General features: G+C 41.1%; 1 protein-coding gene across 1 annotated transcript in view; it reads left to right on the top strand.

Annotated features, from left to right (window-relative positions):
- VSIG1 (V-set and immunoglobulin domain containing 1) overlaps nucleotides 1–22171 on the top strand; it is a 34947-nt gene extending 12776 nt beyond the window's left edge. Inside the window, exons 3-9 of the mRNA XM_032124233.1 lie at nucleotides 4701–4915; nucleotides 10822–10929; nucleotides 16981–17179; nucleotides 18783–18938; nucleotides 19586–19705; nucleotides 20442–20568; nucleotides 21986–22171. Of these exons, the coding sequence (XP_031980124.1) occupies nucleotides 4701–4915; nucleotides 10822–10929; nucleotides 16981–17179; nucleotides 18783–18938; nucleotides 19586–19705; nucleotides 20442–20568; nucleotides 21986–22169 (1109 nt within the window). The 3' untranslated portion in view covers nucleotides 22170–22171. The remainder of the gene's footprint in view (nucleotides 1–4700; nucleotides 4916–10821; nucleotides 10930–16980; nucleotides 17180–18782; nucleotides 18939–19585; nucleotides 19706–20441; nucleotides 20569–21985) is intronic.
- Nucleotides 22172–23215: the final 1044 nt, after the last annotated feature.

Here is a 23215-nt window from a genome sequence, read left to right on the forward strand (position 1 = left end):
GACTCTCCTGTGATTCTTGGACAAGACATTTAACAGTTCCAAGACTTGCCCTTCCCATCGTTTAAAGACAGGCACTGCCCACTTTGTGGGAATGCTGTGTGAAGTGCTGACAGTCAGAACTAAGGAGACATCTCCAAAACTGTTGGAGACGGCTCATATAAAAATATCATCAAACTCTGCCATCTGCCCAGAGATTATTCAGGCATCTGCCATGCGCAGAAATATGTGGCAGAATAAAATAGTCCATAAACCTGATCCCAATAGTAACAAATGCAACCAGTAACTTGACTTCTTTGCTGAAGAATCTACCACCACATCACATGAGAGATGAGGGAGAGCCTGGTCATACCTTTCCCCTCCAACCACACATGGCCAGATGCTGAACCCCACCTTCCAAAAGGGCTTCCCATGCTGCAGCATGACTCCTGCCACAGAGGAAGTGGCTGCCCTTCCTGCCACTATAAAGATGGGATCATCAGGCATGAACTAGTCCCATGTTTTCAACAAGCATAGAAAAAAGTCCCTGGCCATGTTACTTGCCTTGGTCCCAGGTGCAGGCACACATGTACAAGGCAATGCTGCCCTCTGCTATGTGAGGCACTCACGCCCCGTGGCTGTGCCAGAGCCAGCTACTCCCATCACAGCTCAGGGCTCTGAATCAGCCTCAGCCAAATGACACAGCACAAAAAGCAAATCTGGCTCCTGCAGGAAGCTGAACACCCTCAGTTCCTAATGAGCTTCAGAGAGTGTGTTCTGAAACCAGTAAGGACAGAGAAATTTAAGTTATCCTAATTAGTTCTTCAAGTTCTAACCTTCATCCACTGCTTTTTCACTATAAAAATCTAGTATTAACATTTAAATAAAAATCAACATATTCACCTTGTCCCTTTTTTGATTAGTAACATCCAGCTTCATGGATTAAAACTAGATGAAACAGATTTCATTAACAGTTCAGAAGATAACTTTTATTTGATCTTCATTTTGGTATGTTATCTTATTGATGAGTGCAGTATGGAAATTCCAAGGCAATCATGTGTCCAATGTAACCATTCTGTATAAAGCTGTATAAGATACATGTTTTGAATTGAAAATGTACTACAATGTATTATCTACATATGCCCATTTTTAAAAGGAAATTACAGAATTAATGGGAAATAAAGATTATTCATATTAGGCCTGACTCCAACTAGTAATCAGATTGGCTATTAAATAGCCCCACAAACACTTTTCTTGTACTCAGTGGAAGTACTTAGGTAGGCAAATACTGCAGGGCCCTGGCAAAAGTGGGAGAATCTGGGCTCCTCTGATTCAAAGGTTTATTATTAACAAAACCCTCAGTTGCTCAAACCCCACAAAATGGTTTCAAGTGAACAGTCACACCACTAGTCAGAGAAAGGCAGGCGTGATAAAGGAGAATGAAACAGCTCACTGACGTGTTGAAACGCAGCTGATAAGGAAAACAAAAAACCTACCTCAAAAAATAAAACAGTTGAGTTTCAGCAGAAGCCAGAAGCAGCACCTGATCTCTTTTCTCTCCCAGCATCGAGGAGGTGTGTGTGACAATGCTGAAGATATTTCCAATTCTAGCTGTCCTTGCAGGTAAGAATAACAAACTGATTGAAATAGCACTGGGACAAAGGAACTTGAAGTAAGAGAGCAGGTGAACCTGACTGGCAAACTAGGAGAACATTCGAGATTAATTATTTCAGGATGGAATGAAACGTGGCTATACTGCCAGACCATTTTATGGAAATCCACAAACTGACCCCTGCCTGGTAAGAGGTTTTTGCTCAAGAACAGAATTTTGGCTTTGGCAGATTAATGCTTAGCTCTGATGTCAAGAAGAGGAAAAGAGCTCTCGTATGGAGAATTCAGGTCTTTCAAGTGTTTCAAGGTCAGGTTTTTCCATATTTGGCTTTTTTCTCCCCTTGATAATAGGACTGGAAAATGATGCATCAGTCCCTCAACCACCAAAAAATTTGGGGGGGATGCTTAGCTTTAAGCATGCAAATAATCTTTAGATTTCCCTGAAATTAAACGAGGACATAATACTTTGTGGAATCTAGGGATTTCATGGTATAGTAAAAACTATATATTATTCATGTTTCGAGGGCATTTCGTTGTGCTGAGCTTTATTTCTAATACATACAGAAGCAGTCACTTTAAGTCTAATGCTCCATGGAGATGAACAGCCCCTGTATCCACTACAGAAAATGAAAGCATCTCCTTTTCCAGATGGAATTATCTGGTTTGGGTGCCACAGAAATATTTTAAGTAGTTGCTCCTGGAGTTTCAGTGTTCTAACTCTCACACACATATACACCCAACAGATTCTTCCTTAGATATGAAAAGTAATTCAGGGTAGGTACCAATAATTTTCAAAGCAATGTCCTCTAATTTGAAAATTCTGGATTTAAGACTAGCAATGTGTTCATATTGATGGGCACCACTGACTGTGGGTTTCTGTCATGGCTCAGAAAAGATCAGCAAACTTGGATTAATTTAATGAATGTTGAAAACTGCAAAGGACTTCAGTGGAAGTGGGAGATTGCTAATTAACTGCAATGACTTTCTCTGTGGGAAGGAAATAGTCTCACTATAATATTGATGAGTAAAGACATGGATCAACCATTTTTAACAAGTTATGGTCCTGTTCACACTAGCTGTTTTCACTGAGTTATTTCTTATTTGTGCACTTTTTAAAAATTAAACCAAAAGGCCTGTATGTATGAATCTTGCAATTTTTATTGGCTTTAAACAGCCTCACTGGACAATGTCAGTTTGATAGGTTTTGACAGTATCTTTTTACTTGAGTGAAGATCTTTTCAATTAAATGTTTTTCTTCAAAATACAGTTTTATGGAACCTAGAATGCTTTGTGGAGTCGTTTCTGCTAAAATCAATTTCTTCGGGAAAAGCTTGTAACAGTCAGACTCTGTGGCACTCCTGACTCCAAAACCAGAGAATGATAAAGTAAATATGTGGAGCAGATGACTGGAAAATTGATGTTTTCAGTAGAATAACATTTTGTTGAAAGACGGTACTTTAACCCTGCAAAGAGCAGAAAATAAATACATGTAAACTGTGACAAGAAACTGTCATCCTCTGGCCAACACTAATTCTTAAAGCTGAGAACAGTGAACTGAGACACCTAAAGTAATATGGCACAGCATTCATATTAGATCTCAGTAAGGATTAAGCTGCTGTGAACTCACAAGACAAGTAGGACTCACAGCCAGCCTGGGATGCCCTCTTTCCCCAAGGCAGGTTTGACACATTTAGGTCGGTCTCCAGCCATTCCTGTGACACTGTCTTCACATACAATATAAATCTTGTTGTAGTTTAAACCCATTAATTTCCATCCTAGCCACCACCAATACAGAAAGTATATTATTCCTTTCTTCCTTGCAGTAAGCTTTTACTATTGAAGCCATCAAACACAGAAAACAGTACGCAAAGAGTTCAGATAGGTTTGCATACTGTACTAACTTATGAATTTGCAATATTTACATTAAAAAAAAGACAAAATAGATTGTTTCTTTTCATAAACAATGTTTTCTCACATAGGGCTGTTAATTTCAGCAAAATACTCTTCGGTATTGCTGCAGGTTCTGCTTAAACTCTCAAAAGCAGTACCCAAACATAAGATGCACAGATCCTGCATTGGGAAAAATATTTCACATCTTTTGTCTCTATCATTAATATATGCAATAAACCCACATGAAAATTATTGTAACATGAAATTCTCACCTTGTCTCTTTTGCACTGAAAGCTCCAAAAGACTTATGTTTTCCATGCCATTCAAAAGAAATACATTCTCCATCTGAATCTTTAGACCTTGGCTTTGAAGCTGGACTCAGTGACCTACCAAAACCCTGAAATTCAGACTTATTTTTCTGACAGCTCTAGCTTTGCTGTCATGTGCCATCATGGCTAGTAATTTACACAGAGGATAGAAACAGATAAATACTGTAAGGTGGTGCTTGATTCCTTTAATTACTATGATCGTGTAGTCAAGTGTGACCAGAAAACTGTGGGAAGGGCTCACAAGTTGTGTTTGCTCCCTTTCTGCTTTGAGCACAACACAAAGGGTTGATTGAGTTATCAAAGAACTCTGTACAACCCACATAGTAAAAGCAGCTCCAAAAAGTTTAGTTTTATTTTTCCAATGTAATAATGTTAGAAAAAAACCCCAGCTTCTGGAGGTAAGCCCTTAGAAACCGAAACAAAAGCAAAGTAATTCACAAAAGAAAAGCAGAGAAAAGCTGCTGGGCTCCAGCCTGAGGTGAGGGTGTATGTAAAGGAGATCAGACATCTAAAGAAATAACTGCAAAAAGGCCAAAAAGGGCAAGAAAGGTGTAAGAGATGGGTAGACACAGCTGTGAATGAGAGTGCAAGCACAGGAAAACACTGTGAGTGCAGAAGAAAGGTTCCGTTTAACCACTGACTCTTAGTGAGAATATGAGTATCAGCAAACAAGAACAAGTATGAGTTTAGGAACTCTGCTTTTTAAGAACATTATTTGTTGTAAGGGCAGAGGTGTTCTGGGGGATTTATTTGCTTGCTAGCTTTTACCCAGCCACAGCTTGTTATCACTGAAATTTCCACACAAAGCCTGAGGGAAACTGTGCTGAAAAGGAGAACGGCCGGATATATCCTACAGCTTTCTTCAGTCACACAGCGAGTAAGGCACTCCTGCAGGGCTCCCAGGGCGAGCCCCAGCTGATCTCTCCTCACCACACTTACTGCCCACAGGCCACGCCAGCGGGGTTGTGGTGACCGTCCCTGAGAAGACAGTGAATGTCACGACAGGTGGAAACGCAACCCTCCTCTGCACATACACCAGTCCTGGACCGCTGGGAAATTTCTTTATTCAGTGGAGTTTTTACAGTGCCAAAGAGAGCCAGCTGCACACCGTAAGATATTTATTTCTTATTACTATGAAATTGTATTTAAGATATCCCTAAGTCCTCAAAGAGTCTTGTTACCTTTAATAGGGTTATCCTTACTACAGACCAGGTAATGTTGGGGTTCCTACCCTAGATACTAAGGACTGGGGTGCAGCAAAATTTAGGGGCAGATGAACAAATTATCTAGGCTCCTGGTTCCCACTGACATGCCTGAACACCGTCACAAACTGATGAGAAAGTACAAAAGTGATTCAGATGCTCAAACCACTTGCTCCAAGTCACTCAGGAGGCGTGAAGCAAAGACCAGGTGTCCAAAAACCACACAAGCGCTGCAGCCCCTGGACCAGCTCCCTTTTCTCTTGTCTGGCAGATATTTCCTGCCATTGTGAAAGCTGCTTTCCTGGTGAGACACCCTTGCCTATGACAATGTGTTGTTCCCCATTTAAGGGTCAAATGAGAACTCTTGACTCAGGCACTGCAGTTGCCTTTTGGCAGATCAGTAAGAGGTGCTGTGCATGACAGTGGACTGTGGGCACAAAATGAGCAGCAGGAGTGTTGGCAGCATTCTGCAGAAAGTCATCACAGCAGGAAATCTGCCACAGCAAACTTGCATTGGTATTTCACAGCATCCCATGGCTGTCACTGTGGAAACAGAACAATTACAGGTCAAGGGCAAATGGTCCCTGCCCTTCCTGAGACCCCAAGAGGCTGCAGAGCCAAACAATATCTTACTCTGGGGGTATAATGAGACGGTGTTGTAGGCTGGAGTGTCAGCACAGACGGGATTGGGAAGGACATCAATAGCAGGCAGTGACTTGCTCTAACCACTGCCTGAGCCTCTCACATGGCTGTAAAGACCTTGCAGAGCAGCCTGGTCTGCCTGGAAGGAGTCAGGAATGGGATCTGTAACTGCCTATATGTACTCACACTACTGCCCAAACTTCAAGAGCTACCCATTAATCTGATGTTTTGGTGGGAAAATGAACCCATGAATTTCATTCCCAGCATAACACACAAGGTATGAGTTCCCATCAGCTCAGTCCTGACCCTGAGCAGTCAGCAACTCCTTCTTTTGTAAGAAGAAATCCTGATTACAAGTGTTGCTGAATCCTTGAAGACAACTGGGATTCCTTTTCCATGCCCTGGTGTCAGGCTTGTGCTTGTGGGACGATCATTTCCCACTGTTTTTATCCTGTTGCCAGCATTTTTCTTCTGAAAGTTCAATCCTCCTGCCTGGTGTGACAGCTGAGAGTTGATGTAAAGAGATTTGACTTAGAGGAGTGTCACAGTCCACACTCAGGATATTTTTGTCATGTTCACAAGTTTCCTAATATTACAGTAGGAGGTTTGCCATTGCTGATAGAGTTGTACCCTCTATCTGGTTTATCAATTACACAGAATTAGCTGTAATTTGCAGAATGTGCAGGTTGTAACGTATTTGGCATTGAACAGCAATAGCCAGTATGTAAGAAATTACAATTTAACCTAAGACAGAAGTGCTCACTCTCCTGCAGTATATCACAGCCACAGATTATGCCTGTATCAGTGCTAAGTACAAACTCTGGGCCCATCCCAAATTCTAACTCTAGCTGAATGCCAGACTGATGTATGCACACCTTGCCTGATTAATTGTGTGAGTAGTTGTTACTCATTGTTTGCTTTCCTCAAGTTATAACTATTTTATTAAATTAAGAACTGTTCCTGAAAGGGTGGTAGCTGCAGGTTTCCTAAATTGCATTTTGTACAATATATTATTATTTTGATCCAGTATGTTACATCTTAAATTTTAATTGCTCATTCAGGTGGGAAGTACAGTACTGACATAAGATCAAGCTTGTCTTCTCTAGGTTTGGTTAGAGTCTTTCTGTTCTATTTGCATCCAATTTCCCATATTGCAACACCCTAAATGCCATACATTTTTCTGGTCACAATCAAGAGAAATAAGCAGATTGCAGCTATAAGTAGTTTAGAGGGAGAATCACACAGTTTCAAGAGATCCAGGAGGGGAAAACCATTTGTAAACTGTGAGTAATGATGAGAAAAATACCCCCTGAGAATTATAATCATAAAATTCTGTGGGTGGTTCAGAATACGCTCAACAAGAACTAACTGATGCAAGACTACCAAATGTCAGGGAAACCTTATGGATCAATCCCTCCAGTGCTCCCTCCCGGCTTCTGCAGCTCTCACTGCAGGCAATGGGAAAGCTGTGCCTAAAAGGTCTGTAAGAAACACTGCTGGGGAAAACTGCAGCTGGATTTCCCCATCTGAAACTAATTTCATGGCAAATTCACTTTCACACCGCAGCACATTTGTAATGTCTGCATTTGTGATGGATGATTTGCCTTCTCTTGACATAAAGTCAGTTCGATCTGGAAAGGCCATGGTTTAGTGCCAATCCTGTTCTCCCTGAGCACCAAGGCACCATCTCCTCTCACTGCAGCTCCAGTTATCGTGGGCTGGCACGCTCAGTGAGGCTCAGAGGGTTCCCTTTGCTCCCTGCAGTCTGCTGGTGCCCCTGGAGGGTGCAGGACTGGGGCACTGCTCTTTTTGAAATGCTTTCAGCAACTCATTCATTCTTATATTACTTAACCCTATATCCTTTTACCACCACCTGGCCATTCCTTATCATTTTGAACCTATTCACAATAAAATTAATGCTGTTAATGTGAACACTGGGAAGAAAGGACTGTGATTACTTGTGGAAAATATGGTTTAAGAAATCACACAACACAGCTGAATATAAAGTTGGATTTTCACCCTCCCTCTGAATGAGGTTGGTATTTCTATTTCAGGCTGGTGACTCTTCTGAGTTTTCAGAAAGGACTGGCAGCCTGAAAGCCCACATGTTTTTCTTCTACAAGTTTAAACAAAAATATAATCTCTCTACAAACCTGGCTTTGCCCTGGTGGCTTGGCACATAGCTGAATTAAGTTTCATATTTTGTTCCAAGTAGGAAACATATGCATGGCAATGGAGGAGGTTGCCAGCTTTGGCTTTCAATGTTCAGGTAAAACAATACTAATGTGCAATTCAAAAATATATTTAATATGCTGGTAAGATGACAAACCCAACTATATTGGAAAGACTGGCACCGTATATTACCGAGCACCAGAACAATAGCTTGCATTTTAAGTGGAATGAAATTATTTAATTTTATGAGACATTTAGATTCTTCTAACAGATCTGTAAAAAACCAAACACTTCCTTAGAAATAACATATTTTTGTCCTGAAAAATTTGTTGAAAATTCTGGCTCTATTCAAAATTTGCCAATTTTTTCAGCAACTAATTGGATAACATTTTCAAATTCCATTCTTGAAAATTGGAAAGTTCTGCCAAGTATTTTGAAGACAGGAGACTTACAACTTTTGTGAAAAATTACAGAAAATACATCTTCTCCCACCTACTACATTTTAAAATATTCCTGACATCTTACTAAATGTTAGCTGTCTTGATTACCACATTATTCACATGGGCAGTACACTCAAAATAAAAAGATTAAGCAGAGGAGATATTCTCTACAACAAATACGTGTGGAAAAAATTATTGATTTTAATAAATACTGTTTATTTAAACAATTGAGAACATGGCCCTTTCTCTCTACAGTGGCAACAAATAAAAGAGCAAGCTGTGAATATTATATACATTTATGAATGTTACATGTAATTAAGGCAAATCTATACCATTAAGAAGTTTTGGCTTTTATTACTAGATTTTAGGACATAACATACAATAAGCAGAGGCCATGGGTACCCCTTTATTTTACACTGCCACTTACGTACAGATTTTGCAGTGTTTTGAGATCCATAAGCTCAGGTACAGTCCTGGCTGGAGTGGAATCAGTAAGGCCAGGATCAGGACCAGTGCCAGTGTTAATTTAATGTCCCTAAGCATTCAGCAACAGGTTTTACCTTGCCTCAAGGGGAGGCTGTGCTTTTCATTACTTTGCAGACCTGCTACTGATGCAGATCTGCCTCCCAGCACAGCCTCTGTGAGGTTGGTTTTGTCTTTTACTGCTTGTTCTGGTGTTTTCATGCCCTGTTCTGCCTTGCCCGCCCTCCCCAGTGCTGCCACAGGTGCTTGCCAGCTCTGACCACGGCAGTTACACCACAGCCAGGCTGCTCACAGGCAGCACGATGAAAAGGGAGGCAGCAAACAGAGCCAGGTGTTCACAGCACTGTTTTGAAGACAGCACAACTTTACAAGATGTGTGAATATAGACCTTTTTTACTAGTTGAGCCTAACTCTGCTCTTTTCCTGAGAAGTTTCTCTAGTAGAAGTAATTTCCCTCACTTGAACTTAATGATGCAAGTATAAAATCATGGAAAATAGGATGCCATGCATATTTTTAACTTTTTCTTCTTGCCATTTAGCCCTTAGCAGCATGTCCTTTAATATTAAATTTAAGTTTTATATAATGACTCCCAGCCAAAGATCTTGAGAACTTTCCAATACTGAGCGATCTCTATTTTACATCTAGACAAACTGAGGCTAACACTGTTCTGCTTACCTAGAGTACATCACAGCCTGGCCTGGTTCATAAGGTAAAGCCTCAGCTCCTGCTAAGACCTACATCTCTGCTTCATTTCGTGCTCTGAGTCACTTGGCTGGCCCCAGTGTAAGGCACCTAAGTAAATGTTTGAAAGCTGAAGCCTCTGTTGACTCTTCACAGGTGCGGCTGCAGCCTTGCAAAGCTAAATACAACTCCTGAACCTAACCAGGGCCACACCTTGAGCCTCCAGCCCAGGCCACCCCCAGCTAAAGTCAGTGAAATGATCAGGGACAAGACCTGGCTAACCAAGATCGAAATTTTAAATTCACTATGAGAGTAAAGATCATGGGTGCCTGTTACTTATAGGCAAAACAGAATTATTGACAGACTTCTTACGAAAACGTTCTCTAAAAAAAAGCGAGCTTGTGGCACATTGGTCAGCAACAGGGGACAGGGAGAGAAAGCCCAAAGGAGGAAAGAGGCAAGAAGAGTGACCTGAGCACAGATGTGCTGGCTCCTTCCACCCTGACACCCCAAATTCAGATTATCAGTAGTCCCAATGCCAGCACAACTCTGCTGCCCAGCACAAAGCAAGGCACAGCTGTAGGCACTGGGCTACCACACGGGAGAGCCAGAGGCCAGCCAGCCCTGTATGTGTGGGGTTTCCATAAAAGCATTTGAATGAGCAAATTCCCCTCCATGTAGTCTGAGCAGTTCGGGGGACACCTTCACACACTTTCAGCCACAAGAAACCTGAGATCCTGTGTTGCAGAGGCTGTCAGTGCTGCAGGGGACACCAGCTTGGGAGCAGAGCAGTCCATTTCAGCCCATGAGAAAGATGAGCCTGTGTGAAGCACCTCTTGAGGCGGTACAGGAAAACTTCCTGGAAAGGGCCTCTCTCATACATAAGCATTTCTTTTTGCCTAGAGGTGATTTTTTAAAACTGAGTTTTATCTAGCACTTAGATGACTGAGCAGGCACTGTAAGGAACAGCTTCATGGAAAGCAGAGGCAACACCTCCAATGCAGAGGAATGGAGATGCTGTTGTCATGTCAGTGCAGTTGGAGTGACTCTGGATGTCAGTGGGACTATGGTGGCCTGCCTGTGGTTATCACAAAGGGAAGTACAGCCAAGCAGAAAATAGTCAGATTGTAACTGGGGTGCTTGGAGCAAACATTAGACTTCAATCTTAGTTTGCCTAATTTTAAGTAAATCTTAGGAATAAGCTCCTATTGCATCTTGCAGTTGACAAGGCCTGAGATACTTTCTGCACAATACACCGAGCATGAGGCACCCTGCCCTTGTGATCAGAACGGATGGTAGGTGGGGAGCTGTGTGGAGGAGTGGCTCTTTGATTTTGGGGGAACATTTAAAGTCTCATTTAACTCTCAGATCAGCACATTTTTACTCAAATACAGCATTCCCCGTGTCATGGTATTCTGAGTATGGATGAAAAGTCAGTCAGTCTTTGTCAAAAGACGGTGTATGTGACAGATGCACGGGGAAGATGTAGCTGGAGATACAAGGTAAGAAAACAATCCCCATAATATTAAGGGGGAAAAAAGAGCTAAATAGCTTCTACTAGATTTGTGCTACTCTGAAACCTGTGTTCATATTCTGTGTTGAAATCTCAAAACCAGCACATGACTGAAATAAGTTGAATCAGATGTATCATTCAGAATTTTTAACTCACCCTATTTTTTATTTCATTTTTCTCTGTCAAAATTATTTTGGAAGTAGCTGTTGTGTTGGGGTTTTTTCCCCACACCTATTCTAGGTGGCTGAACCGGCACCTTCAGGAATATTCTACCCAAAGGGTATCTGAAGGGTGTGTGCACCCACCAGGAGCCTCTGGGCTGAATGCGAGCAAGACTGGATAGCCCAATCTTGGGGCTACATATTTACATAGGAAAAAATAATCATGCTGAATCTCCTTTCTAGAATATAAAAACATTTTGAGATGTGATGGATCTTGACACTGAGCTGAACCAGCTTCCTCTCAGCTGTCAGCTCAGCGTTCCAGCTGTAATCCATTCCAAACTCGCTTTGGCTGCAGCAGGATTCCTGTCTCACCATGAAGTACAGGGTACAGCCCAATGTAAACTGAGGTCTAATAATAACTGCTGAAGAGCAGTCACACCAAATGCACTAAGAAAACATGTTTGTGCTTGATGCACTCTAGGAATTATTCACTGATAGTTCAGCCACAAGAATGATACTGTGAGAACATGAAAGCTGCTCCTCCAATGTATTTGCATCAGTTAAAGCTGCTGAATGATTAATCCTCTAAAGGCTTCTGACTCCCTCCCTTTCTTCTTCTATCAATGCGCTATTGTGACAAGACGCTTCTAGTCATTGCTAATATCCTTAATTCTCATGCAAAAATTCCAGCAAGGCAGGACATAATATTCCTACTACCTTCTGGCAGATCAGAGTTTTGACAAAAATGTGTGAAAAGAAGCTGTGGATGAAATAAGGGATTTGGGCCCAGACCCAGGCATGTGACACATGCTGAAGAAACCAACACATGCGTGAGCATTTGCTTTCTTAGCTAGCTGAGTTCAGAATCTGAGCTTTGGGTCTTCGTTAACACTCTGAGTATGCAGCATTTGTTCTCTAATTAGATGGTAAGATGCTTAAGGGAGTGATGAATATTTTTTTCCCTTGTTGTTATTTTATAAATTCTGTCTGTCCTCAGAATTCAAAAAGAAATCATGATCTCAAACCAGGAAAGTCATTAATATCCTCCATTTTCTAGTAGCTTGGGAAAATGTCAAACAGAAAATGATAAACCAACCCGATGACAGGGCCCTCTGGACACTGGAGCTTTCCAGCTCTCCAGGCAAATACTGTGAGTCACACGCCGAATTCATCAGAAAAACATCATCCAACAGGATGCTAGAGCTTTACATGTGCTGGTGGGGGAAAGGGAGAAGAAAGACAGGTGCTGGAGAGGAGGTCATGTCCTGAAACTGCCCCCAGTCAGGGAGTCAGGATTCTGTGCAGATTAAGCAGGACACTTTGTAATGAACCTTCAAGTAACCTCATAACTTTGATATCCATAAGTACTAGGCATGTACAGCACTGTGATTCAGTGACTCTGGGAGATGGGGATGGAAGAGTATTGACCTAGAACTTATGAACGAGTCCATCCGAAGCCATCTGAAAGACACATATTTACGCAAATTCTGATATATATTTGTCCAGTCCTAAGAAGAAAAAGGACAGCAGAGGGAGACATGTTTCTTCCAGTTTCCTGCCAGCTTCTTCACACACCCCCTTCACACCCTAAGGAAGATCTTTCTATAGAAGTTGTACAAAGAAAACCTGTGGGTGGGTTCCTCACACTCTGCCAAACATCTGGCAGCCTTTGGAAGCCCTCAGCTCAGCATCAGCTCTGCTGCCTGCTTCCTCTGCAGGCAAATACTTTCCACACCATCACTCTAGAAGAAACTGCCTGTGGACATGAAGAGTAACCACAGCACTGCCTCAGAAAGCCTGGAAGGATGGCTGGCTGGAGACAGCAGGGCACTGCCCGGCCCACAGGTTGAGGAACCAACTGAGCTGCGACCCTTTCTAAGGTCAGGGAGATGTCTTCTGGGCAGCTTTGCTGTTTAGCAGAAACAGGTGTCTCAGATTAGGAAGTTATGAGGGACAACAGATTTAGGAGAGATAATCTCTGCTCCTCTTTCTGTCAGTTGTTTCCTTAGTCACCCAGGCAGCTGCTTCCATGAAATGTGAAAAGGCACCATTATATAATAACTTGCCTGAACAAACTAGCTGGTAAGAAGGAGCAACAAGCATTAATGCACCCTCAGTATTGTTTCTACCCTGGTAAATCATCAACTTCATTAGAGCTGCCCATGATTTGCTTGAGGACATAAAAAGCTTTTTTTTTTTTTTGGAGGGAAGCGCAGCAGATTTCTTTTGGTTTGGGTTTTTGTCGGGTTTTTTGCATTCGAGATGGTGCACTTAAGATATCTTTATCACACCAGATTAAAAAGGTTTCCAGAAAAAGTCTACCATTGACTAAATATACAGTTTTCCCTTACACACGTTTTAGGTAAAATGGAAAGAAATGTCAAGGAGATGTGTGTCTGTAGGAGGAAACATTAGCTGTCAGTTGCCCAAAACCAGAAAGTTTTCCATATCTTAAACAGAAAACAAGTTTTTTACTTATGAATTGGAACAGAAACACTTTTGCAAAAATTTTCATTTCAGTTTTCTGAAAGCCACAAACCACCTTTTCAAGGACAGCATAAAACCACTTTGAACTAGGGTTTAAAATACTCATTTTGAGTGTATTGTTTAAAATGGGCTATGAATTCACAGCCAATTAACTGAAACATATTCCTCTTAAATGAAATTTCCTGTGTACACAATCCAATCATACCTCTGGGACAAGATATACACTCAGTAATTAATCAGAATGTTATTCAGCCTTTTTGGTGATTACCACCTTCCTTCAGGCAATGAACTCCAGAGCCAGTGAGATAAGCATCAAACAGGAGAGAACCGAGAACAGGCAGGAGCCTGCAGAGGAACTGAATGCATTGCCTGAGAATGTTTCACTGCCTTTATGTTCATGGTTGAAAAAAAAATAACCCAGAAATACTCTGTTTGAATCCATGAAGAGAAGAAATAGTCTCTGATGTGTTGACACCTGCCTCAGATTTAACAGTGTACACAAAATATTTTCTCTGCATTCATTGAATCAGAAAGAGAGAACACAGGGGGTTAATTTTTCAGTGCACTGTATGAGGGCTTAAGCACATAATTCACCTCACTCCAGGTCAAATATAAGGAGGTGCACTTGCTCCTCTACAGTGTTTACTGACATGCCCTGACTGCATTTAAGACTTGCAGTGCCAGTCTTATTCCAGGAAGATATGCTGTGGCTAAATAAGCATTCAGTGGACCCCTTCTTCTACTCTTTACTCTGACAAAAAATCCCAGATCACTCTGAGGTAGGTACATTGAGTAGAAATTAGCCCCTTTTTCCAGCAATCAAGCCTTTAATAGGGTGTGATGGGCCTACCACTCCTCTCATGCTGCAGCAAGACACACATTACTTCATTTAATTCACTGTAGAGCTTAATTTCACATCAGTGTAAAGAGCTGATGGAACCCCTTTCACTGCCCTACTCCAACAGGTGCAGTTGATGGAGAGGAGATGGAAATCCAGCCCACCACTGCTGAGAGCTATCCAGGGACATCAGCCAGAAGAGTGTGAAGTCAGAAGTCACAGTTCTTGTAACTTCAGACTTTTGAAAGAAACAGTGATAAATAATACTCTGCTATTGCTCAGATAAATGTAGACCGAGACTAATGTGCCCAATGTGGTTTTGTAATTCCAGGCAGACAACGTTTTTGATGAGCGATTTGTTTAAACCAAACTCCCTATTTTGAACACTCTCCTTCTGCAGGGAATACAGTGTCTCCATCCAGACTCTGGTTTTGTAAGAGAGTTCCATCTCTAGACATTTGCAAAGCATAAAATCAGGTTTAAAACTGGTGGTATTGCATGCACACAATGGAAACTGGGAGGAGTATCCAGCTTCAGCAGACTTTCTAACCAGGTCTGACACCAAGCTAACCCTGGACCTTCTTATGCTTCCCCACTGCAGTACCAAGGTTCCACACCTTGGGAATGCTTTGGTGTTCAGAGCCCTGCATCAATTGTACCTGGTGTTTGTAAACCTGGGGCAGGGAAAGATAAAGTCTGGCTGAGGAGTATGCAAAATTGCACTTGAGATGAGGCCAAGCTGCAGTCCTGGAGCTGCTGGTGTTGTGCAACCTGGGTTCTGACCTTCATTTCAAAGCCGTATCTTTGCATAAACCAGTCCTGCTCTGACAGTTTTAGGGAGTACCTTGCCTTAAGCTAATAAAGGCTTTTAGATAACATTTCTTAAAGACTTCAGTCAACACCATATCAGGGAGGATAAATAGAATTAAGAAAAAATATTCTTAATTGAAAATGCAATCAGTTGATCTGCAAAGTAAAGCAAATTATACTTCTCGCCTGGGGATCTGCAGTATCCCTAAAAGGCAGAGAACTTTTACCAAAAGGAAATTTTTATACTAGTCAAGTAAGAATGGCCTGTGAAGAGGAGTCTGTGAAGCTTTTTCCTACAAGCATTTTCCCACTGTTTCCATTAAAAAGCATACTGTTAGTTCAACTTCAGTAAATACATTTACACTGATGATTCTGGAATACTGCCTGTAAGAACAATGTTAGATCAATATGGGTCACAACCTGTAATTCTATATGGTCACCTCTCACCAGTTTAAACAAATGACTGAGTGTGCTGAACTGTTCACTTTGCCTAGTTTGTGCATGTAGACCGTGGGAGAACATATTGCCCATCCCAAATACTGTCACTTTTATACAACAATACCATTAACACCTCAGAAAAACAATTAATGAATCATAGTTTTCCACTTCTTTGTTCTTTGAGGTCTTGGTTTCAGAGCAGTTCGATTGGACAGAGGGCAGATACTCCTTGAGAACAATTATATTTACCCCAGAGCATATGAGATACTGCAGTTCCTGAACAGACTCAGGGCCCAAGGCTCGGACTACCATCCAGGCTCCACAATTCCACCTCTCCTTTCCATCAGCAGACAAAAAGTTCAGGCTTATGAGGCCACTTCTACTCCACAGTGCTGCTAAGAGCAGTCGATGCTACTGAAATCAGTGAAATCAGTCAATGTTAAATCAGCAATTTTAACTCGGGAGGAAATGTTACATTCCTTAGAAACATTTATCCTTGCTATGTCTATCATTTGGCAAAACATTTTTTTATTACTTAGTAAAAGGGGAACTTCTTGATCCCAAATAGGAACCCCTCCAAACACTGAGGCCAACAGGTATTCTTTACTTCCTCCCTGGTATAAATTCAAAAAACCAAGACAGTCCATGACACAGCCTCCAACACTGATGACACAAATAAGAACAGCATGGCTGCTCTAATTGCATGTGTGATGACTCTGCTCTGTTCTTGTACTGCATCCTTATGGCTTTCAAATTTACTGCCAACAGATCAGGTGCCTTGTTTGCTTAGACCTTTGGCTTGTGAATTCATTTCAGTTCTCTGTTTGCCAGATTCTGTATTTGGAAAGCTCTGCAACCACCCACTTTTACCAATGACAGGTCCATCCTTGTCATAATCTTCTACTGAGCCGCTTATTAATGATACCACAAATTACCAATGCTTCACTTAATACCATTACTCACTGTGCATGACAGCATTTTTTCATAGAATTGTCATATGATGGTCAATGGTCTCACCTTTGTTTTCACAAATGCATCAGTCTGTGCTTGGAGTATCCACAAAGCTCTAGCTACTGTCAATTACACAGCAAAAAATGCCATTTCAGAAAAGCTTGTCTTTTAAGAACCTTTAGAAATATGTATTCAAATGTACCATGTTTTCATTTCTGCTTTCTTGGGGGAGGAGGCAAGAAAGGGGGTGACATTGCTTGGCTTTAATTGGAAATCAAATATATTCTGAGTATGGAACAAAGCAGCAAGAAGATCTTTTGTTATTAAACTAACAATTGTTTCTTTATCGCAGATCTATTATTATTCGGGAGGCCAGTCTTACTCCTATGGAGCATTTAAGAACAGGATAACAGCTTCAACAAGTCCAGGGAATGCATCAATAACAATCTCCAACATGCAGCCCTCAGACACTGGTTCCTACACCTGTGAAGTTTTCAGCCCTCAGGGTGATGCTGGACAGAGTCAAAAATCTGTGATTGTCAGTGTGCTGGGTAAGCGCCTTCCCTCTCTATTGCTGTATTGTTGTTCCCTTCCCGTGTTATGAAACACTGAATTCACAGCTCAAAATACATAGGGCCAGAGGGAATGACAGGCTGTGGTAAACAAGGCCCGTGATGCAGGGAGAAGCTCCCTGAGTCACTGCTGCAGAGTGTTTCCAAGGGCTTCGGAGGCAGGCAGAGCCTGGGTGCCCTCTAGCTTCTAGCTGCAGCTGACCTGGTTCCACTCCACAGCTGCCTTTGCCTGAACTGCAGCCAAATCTCCTTCTCCCACCACTGGCCTTCAGAGTCACTCTGTGTTCTCAAAAAGTTACCTTATGTAAGCAGGTAAGAGGGTGGCTGGAATTACCCAACTTCACTCTATTTTTCATACTGGAAAACAAAGTGATAATAGTTTTGATTAAAATAAAACACCCTTTTAGCTGGGAGTGACAACTTCTCACTGAAACCAATACATGCAGCCCCAGCACAGTCCAAAACTTCGCTAATTTTACCTCATGTTGATCATGGTGACTTGTGTAAATCTAGGGAGAGGCAGCAGCACAACCCAAGCGTTCTGGCTCACATCAGCTCCCAAAAGCTCTAGAAACTTAGTACGTGTTGGATGAAAGTAGTACGAAGTCTGTTTTGCATGGAAGAAAGCAATAGTTTAACCATGAACTGGCAGAACAGAAAGGATGAAAAGCAGTGGAATGAGATGTTTTATTTCCTAGTAAGAGTACTAGACATTGTACTAACAATGTCTAATAATTCCTTTTATCTTGAGAATTCATACCTGGTCAGAGTGACAAATCACAAACATATGGGAACATGATTACAGCCTCACTTGCCTACTTCTCAGGGATAAGAAAAAGATACATGTAAACTCATTCCCTGAAAAATCGAAGTACCACTGATAATTCTCATCTAAAATTTCCAAAATACATAGTAAATCTTGGAGCAGTTGAGTAAAAGACTGCACTTTTCACATGAAAACCAAGAGAAGTTGTTGGTTGGGCTGTGTTCATTGCTGGTAGTTTCCCTGACAGTGCTCTAAAGAACCACAAAAGCATATCTGTAGGCAGGAAACGAAAACCAATGGGTGTGAGTAAAGACAGAATCTTCCCTTTTGTGCAAAGTGAGGACATTATATAAAAACAGATTTATTTTTTACCAAAACTATAGCTGATTAATTTCCTTCACAACTGTAATAACTGAAAGAATTGGGCCTTGATCCTTTCCTTCTCTGTGGAAAAGCTCCTGCCATGTCTCTAAAGAAAATGATTCTGGTCTGTGGCAGAATGGTGTGTGGTGAATAGTGAGTGGCCCATCATAATGAAAATAATTGATAGTCTTTGTTTCAACGCCCCCCTAATAACAGTTAGTATGCAAATGGAAGATAATAAAACTGTATCCTAGGCCATGTACATATATTTAATATTACTCAATTTTTTTATGGAAGAGGCTTTGGTCAGTTCCATAAGCAAGACTCTGCTCTTGGATGGAAATCTGTAGATGGGGTTCAATTCTTTGCTCAGAGCAGCACGGTACCAGAACTTGAGGCGAATGTTTGCAGCCACGGGTACCCACATACGATGTGCCTGTTCTTGTTTTACAGTCAAACCATCAAAACCTTTCTGCAAAGTAGAAGGAACACCTGAAAAAGGCCATCTAATCTACCTCCTATGCAACTGCGAAGAGGGGTTGCCTCGCCCCACCTACCGCTGGTACAAAGTCGATGAGAACACCCTCAAGCCTGTGACAGAACAATTCAGTATGTAACTACAGGACTACCGTACCATGTTCAAGATCCAAAATTCCAGCATTTCAAATGCTGTGTATCACATAGGCTAATTAAAATTTTTCCTCCTCTTCTAATGGTCAATGTCACAGAATTATATTTTTACTTACTCAAATCAACTGACAGCTGTCAAAAACACAGGACGCTTTTTCTATTTAATAAAAAAAAGTTGAAGTCCTGTCTATGCCTTTAAATTGTTAAAATAGGAGAAATATTTATGCCTTTGCATCTCTCTTCCCTTGAAATTTTGAATGAATTTAAGTTGAATCAATTTGTCATTCAAGTACTAGCACATCCTTCCCTCCCAAAAATTTTCTGTACCTGTTGCATGTTCATTTGTGGAGTTACACAGACAACCACAGTATCACGGTGGGTAAAACATCAGCCAGACTGATTGGCAGAGTAGGGGCTTCTAATACCCCCCCACAGAATCCACTGGAGCAATTTTAGAGGAAGGTAAATGTTTTATATTTAAAGAATATAAAAACCCACACAAATAAATCCATAATTGGCGAACCCTTTGTCTAATATCTGAATAGCTCTGTGTTACCCACTACAGAGAACTGTTTGCCTCTACAGAATACAAACAGTAATGTGTACCTGCTCCCTGCTTGTCACAGATCCAAACTCGGGCATCCTTTACATTGGCAACCTCACCACCTTTGAAACTGGCTACTATCAGTGCGTAGCCAGCAACCTCCTGGGGAACAGCACCTGTGAGCTTGACCTAACAGCAAAACGTAAGTGGAATGCATCAAAGTAATCACATCTTTGATGGAGGATATCCACAGCTTGCAAGAAAATTCTCTAACAACTTTGAAGCTTAGATTTTTTTTTTTTTTTCCAAGTAAGAATAGAACAGGATTTGGAGAGCTCCAGAGTTTTCATCCAGGCATGCCCAGAATTTACACTGACCTAGAAAACTGATTTAACATCCCCACCTTAATTTGCTGCAAGGAGCAGGAGCTGGACCTGGTTTTGACTGCAGAGCCTTTACTGACAACAGATAGACATGGAGTTTTGAGCAATTTCTTCCAGCCAACAGTCCCACTGAGGTCTCACCACCCCAGAAATTACAATCATCACTGAAATGTGGTAGTACAAGGACTGGGGCACTGTAGATGTGACCACTAGCTGAAAGACAGAAATAAAGGCAACCTGGATTTCAGTACGTGTTTGCAGTGACTGAAAAGCAAAGGCTTTTACCTGTTGTCCGTGTTACAGCTCGATGTTTCCCTTAGCCAGGCATGAACAGAGAGTTTGTTGGGATAGGGAGCTACCCAATGAGAAAGGAGGCAGCAAAGACCACACAAGGACAGAGCTCTCACTTTCCTAGAGAATCTTTGGCCATCGTCCTGGAAAGAGTTCTTTGAATCCAATCCTTTCTTTCTGCTAAAGGCTCCTGCACGAAATTTCTGTGGGATTTTGCTACTACTACTGTTAAAAAAGTCAAGTAATCTTTTTTTTTCTTTCCAGATTCAGATGGTGGTATTGTTGCTGGAGCATTGATTGGAGCAATTCTGGCAGCTGCTATAATTTGCATTATCGTCTGGGTCTTGACCAAGAAGGCAAAAAATAGGAAGTCACCAAATAATGCGATGCAGTAAGAATTTCTGTTTGCTTCATTTTAAGACAATTATTTCTGTAAAGCACTGCTGATAATCCAGAACTAAAGTAAAATGCGTAATACAAGTTTTGAGAAAACTTTCAGAGTGAACATCTGCTTTTGGGGGACTTTTTACCTGTTGCTCTTGTAACAGAAGTTGCCATTGCCCTCTTCCCTGTTTTAACACTTAGCAGTATCTAAAACAGTGAAACAAATATTTTTGAACAACACAAGCTAAAGTGTCAAGTTCTAAAATCAGCTCTTTATATTTAAAGTTAATGGGGTCTGTTAAAAGCAGGTGGAGGAAGTAAAAAAAGAAACAGCAGCTAAGGGTCACCTCAGCAAATTTACTGGGATGTAAACACAGAGGGCTCAGTTCAGTGGTACCTGAAATTACAGGACACAGACTTGGGATACTCAAGGAATCTCAAACTGCAGGAAACTGCAGGCTTTAGACAACAGAATGGAGCCCAGAATGACCATTTTGATCCTGCCCTGGAGATGTTTTTTTCTCTGTGATTTGGTTGCTCATTTTTCCCTTAAACTGCCAAATCTTCAGAATAGGGATAATCTCATGCACTACATAGACTGTATTTAGCCCCTTGATGTTAAATGCTAAATAACTACATGCAGTTGAGGCCAGAAAAAGATGTGACTTCCCTGTAGCACAGGTCTAAGGCTTCCTAACACGGAATTCTGCTAACCCAGACCAGTGATCAGTCATGCATGCATGATCTCTGCTTTCAATTGATGTAGCATTAACATCTAGTTTTGTACTTGGATCCTAATAAATCTTACTACATTGAACTAATCCACTAGCATCTGATATTTTTTACCATGTGAAAGTGCTTCAATACTGGGAGTTGGTTTATTATGGTTTTGATAAGATAAATGGAATTAATACCTGTTACTAAAAATATTTTTCTAGATTTCTGTCTTTTCTAAAAGACTAAATATATTTTATAATACTTTTCTAGATTTCAGTCTTTTCATAATTCTTTTCTGACTGAACTCTATTTTTTATGCACTTCAATGGGACACCAGATCTGCATGGAATTTCCCAGAAAGCTCACACCAAGCAGTGAGTTTTGCTATCCCTCCTCAGACACTGTTTGCCAGTGCTCAGTTTCCCATTCCACTTCCCTGGCAAAGCATTTAAACATACTAAAATCCATTTTATTCTAATGGGATCACTTAAACCAGCGATGCAGATGTCTTACTAGCTAATATGCTGTCACTCTTTCTGTCTCAGCACCAGTGGTGCTGTAACCTTTTCACACAATCTTGGAACAGTTGTAATAACAGGGGGGTTACTGTTCAGATAGCAAATACAAAGATTCATTCTTTTGAAAGACTCTAGTGTACATGGGATTTCAACATGCAAGGTCACAATCCTAATCCTGTCTTCCTGCAGAGAAATGGTTCAGAAACAATCCAATGCAGACTATGCTCAGGTACCCAACGAAGAAAACATTCCTGCAACCACAGTTCCATCAAGCAATGCAACAAATGAATATCCAAGTGTTGATGAAACAGCAGCTCCTGCAACACCTGAAAACAATGAGAAGCAAGAAGCAGAAAAAGAAGAAATAGCCTAGAGTTTATTTAATGGAGCTTTCTTTGTCACCTTTGGACCCCTTTATACAAAAATTGTTGTCATTGAATTAACATAGAAGCATGACTAAAACTTAAACAGGCATTTGTATTGTGAGCCACTGGGGTGGATTGAAAAAGGTCTATTACACAGGCACTCTGTGAATAGCAGAAGATTTGGCCTTTAAAGTTAACCAAATTTCTTTTATTATCTAGTTATACTGTACAAAAATTTAAGTATAAAAAGAATATCATCTAGATTTATCCAACCCATTTTGCAAAACTAATTAGGAAATGGGCTAAAGCATTTGTCAAAGTAAGAGCTTTCCAGTCAACCACCAGTAATGCCATGTGTCCACACAGTTCAGAACCATAGCAGCCTTCTCCAGAAATAGTGATGGCCAGCCTGCTTCCTGAGCACCAAGAACAATAATCATGGCCAGTACATTGCAGTGTTTAAAGGAACTGATTTTGCACATCAGAAGTAAAAAGAAGTTACATTAATGTCATCAGAATGCTGAAACAGATGTTAAGACCTGAGCCAATGAAATCTTGGGTGTCTGAATTCCACTTAAGCTAAAAAAAAAAAAAAATCCCAGAAACTTACCCTGTTGCTGCCTGACATGGAATACATTGTGTTAACAGTGAGCTTCTTGGCTCAAAGTTCCCAAGGGCATCAGCATTCCAGAGTTGTGTGTTTCAGCAGTTCTGGTTTTCAGTTTAATGGAACTGGCATTTGGGTGCCCAGTTCAGATACAAATGACTGTTCCACACAACAGGAGCTGGAGATCTAAATCCTTTGCAAGGCTTGTTCCAATAGGCTCACACAGCATCACATTCCTCATGACACACAGATACAGCTGCTTTCAAAACTTAGGAGTAATAGTGCCTTCTATACAGTTCGGATTGCTTCCTCTGCCTGAGATGATTTAAATCTATTTCCAGGCTAGTCCTACCCACTGACCAACAAACTCATGCTACTTTTCTTCTGGTCTCTCATCCCAGTGTAACAATCTATCTTCTATAGGCAAAAGCATCAAGAGGGACGGTA

Source organism: Corvus moneduloides, chromosome 14, assembly GCF_009650955.1.
Source record: "Corvus moneduloides isolate bCorMon1 chromosome 14, bCorMon1.pri, whole genome shotgun sequence".
In the NCBI taxonomy this organism is placed as follows: domain Eukaryota; kingdom Metazoa; phylum Chordata; class Aves; order Passeriformes; family Corvidae; genus Corvus; species Corvus moneduloides.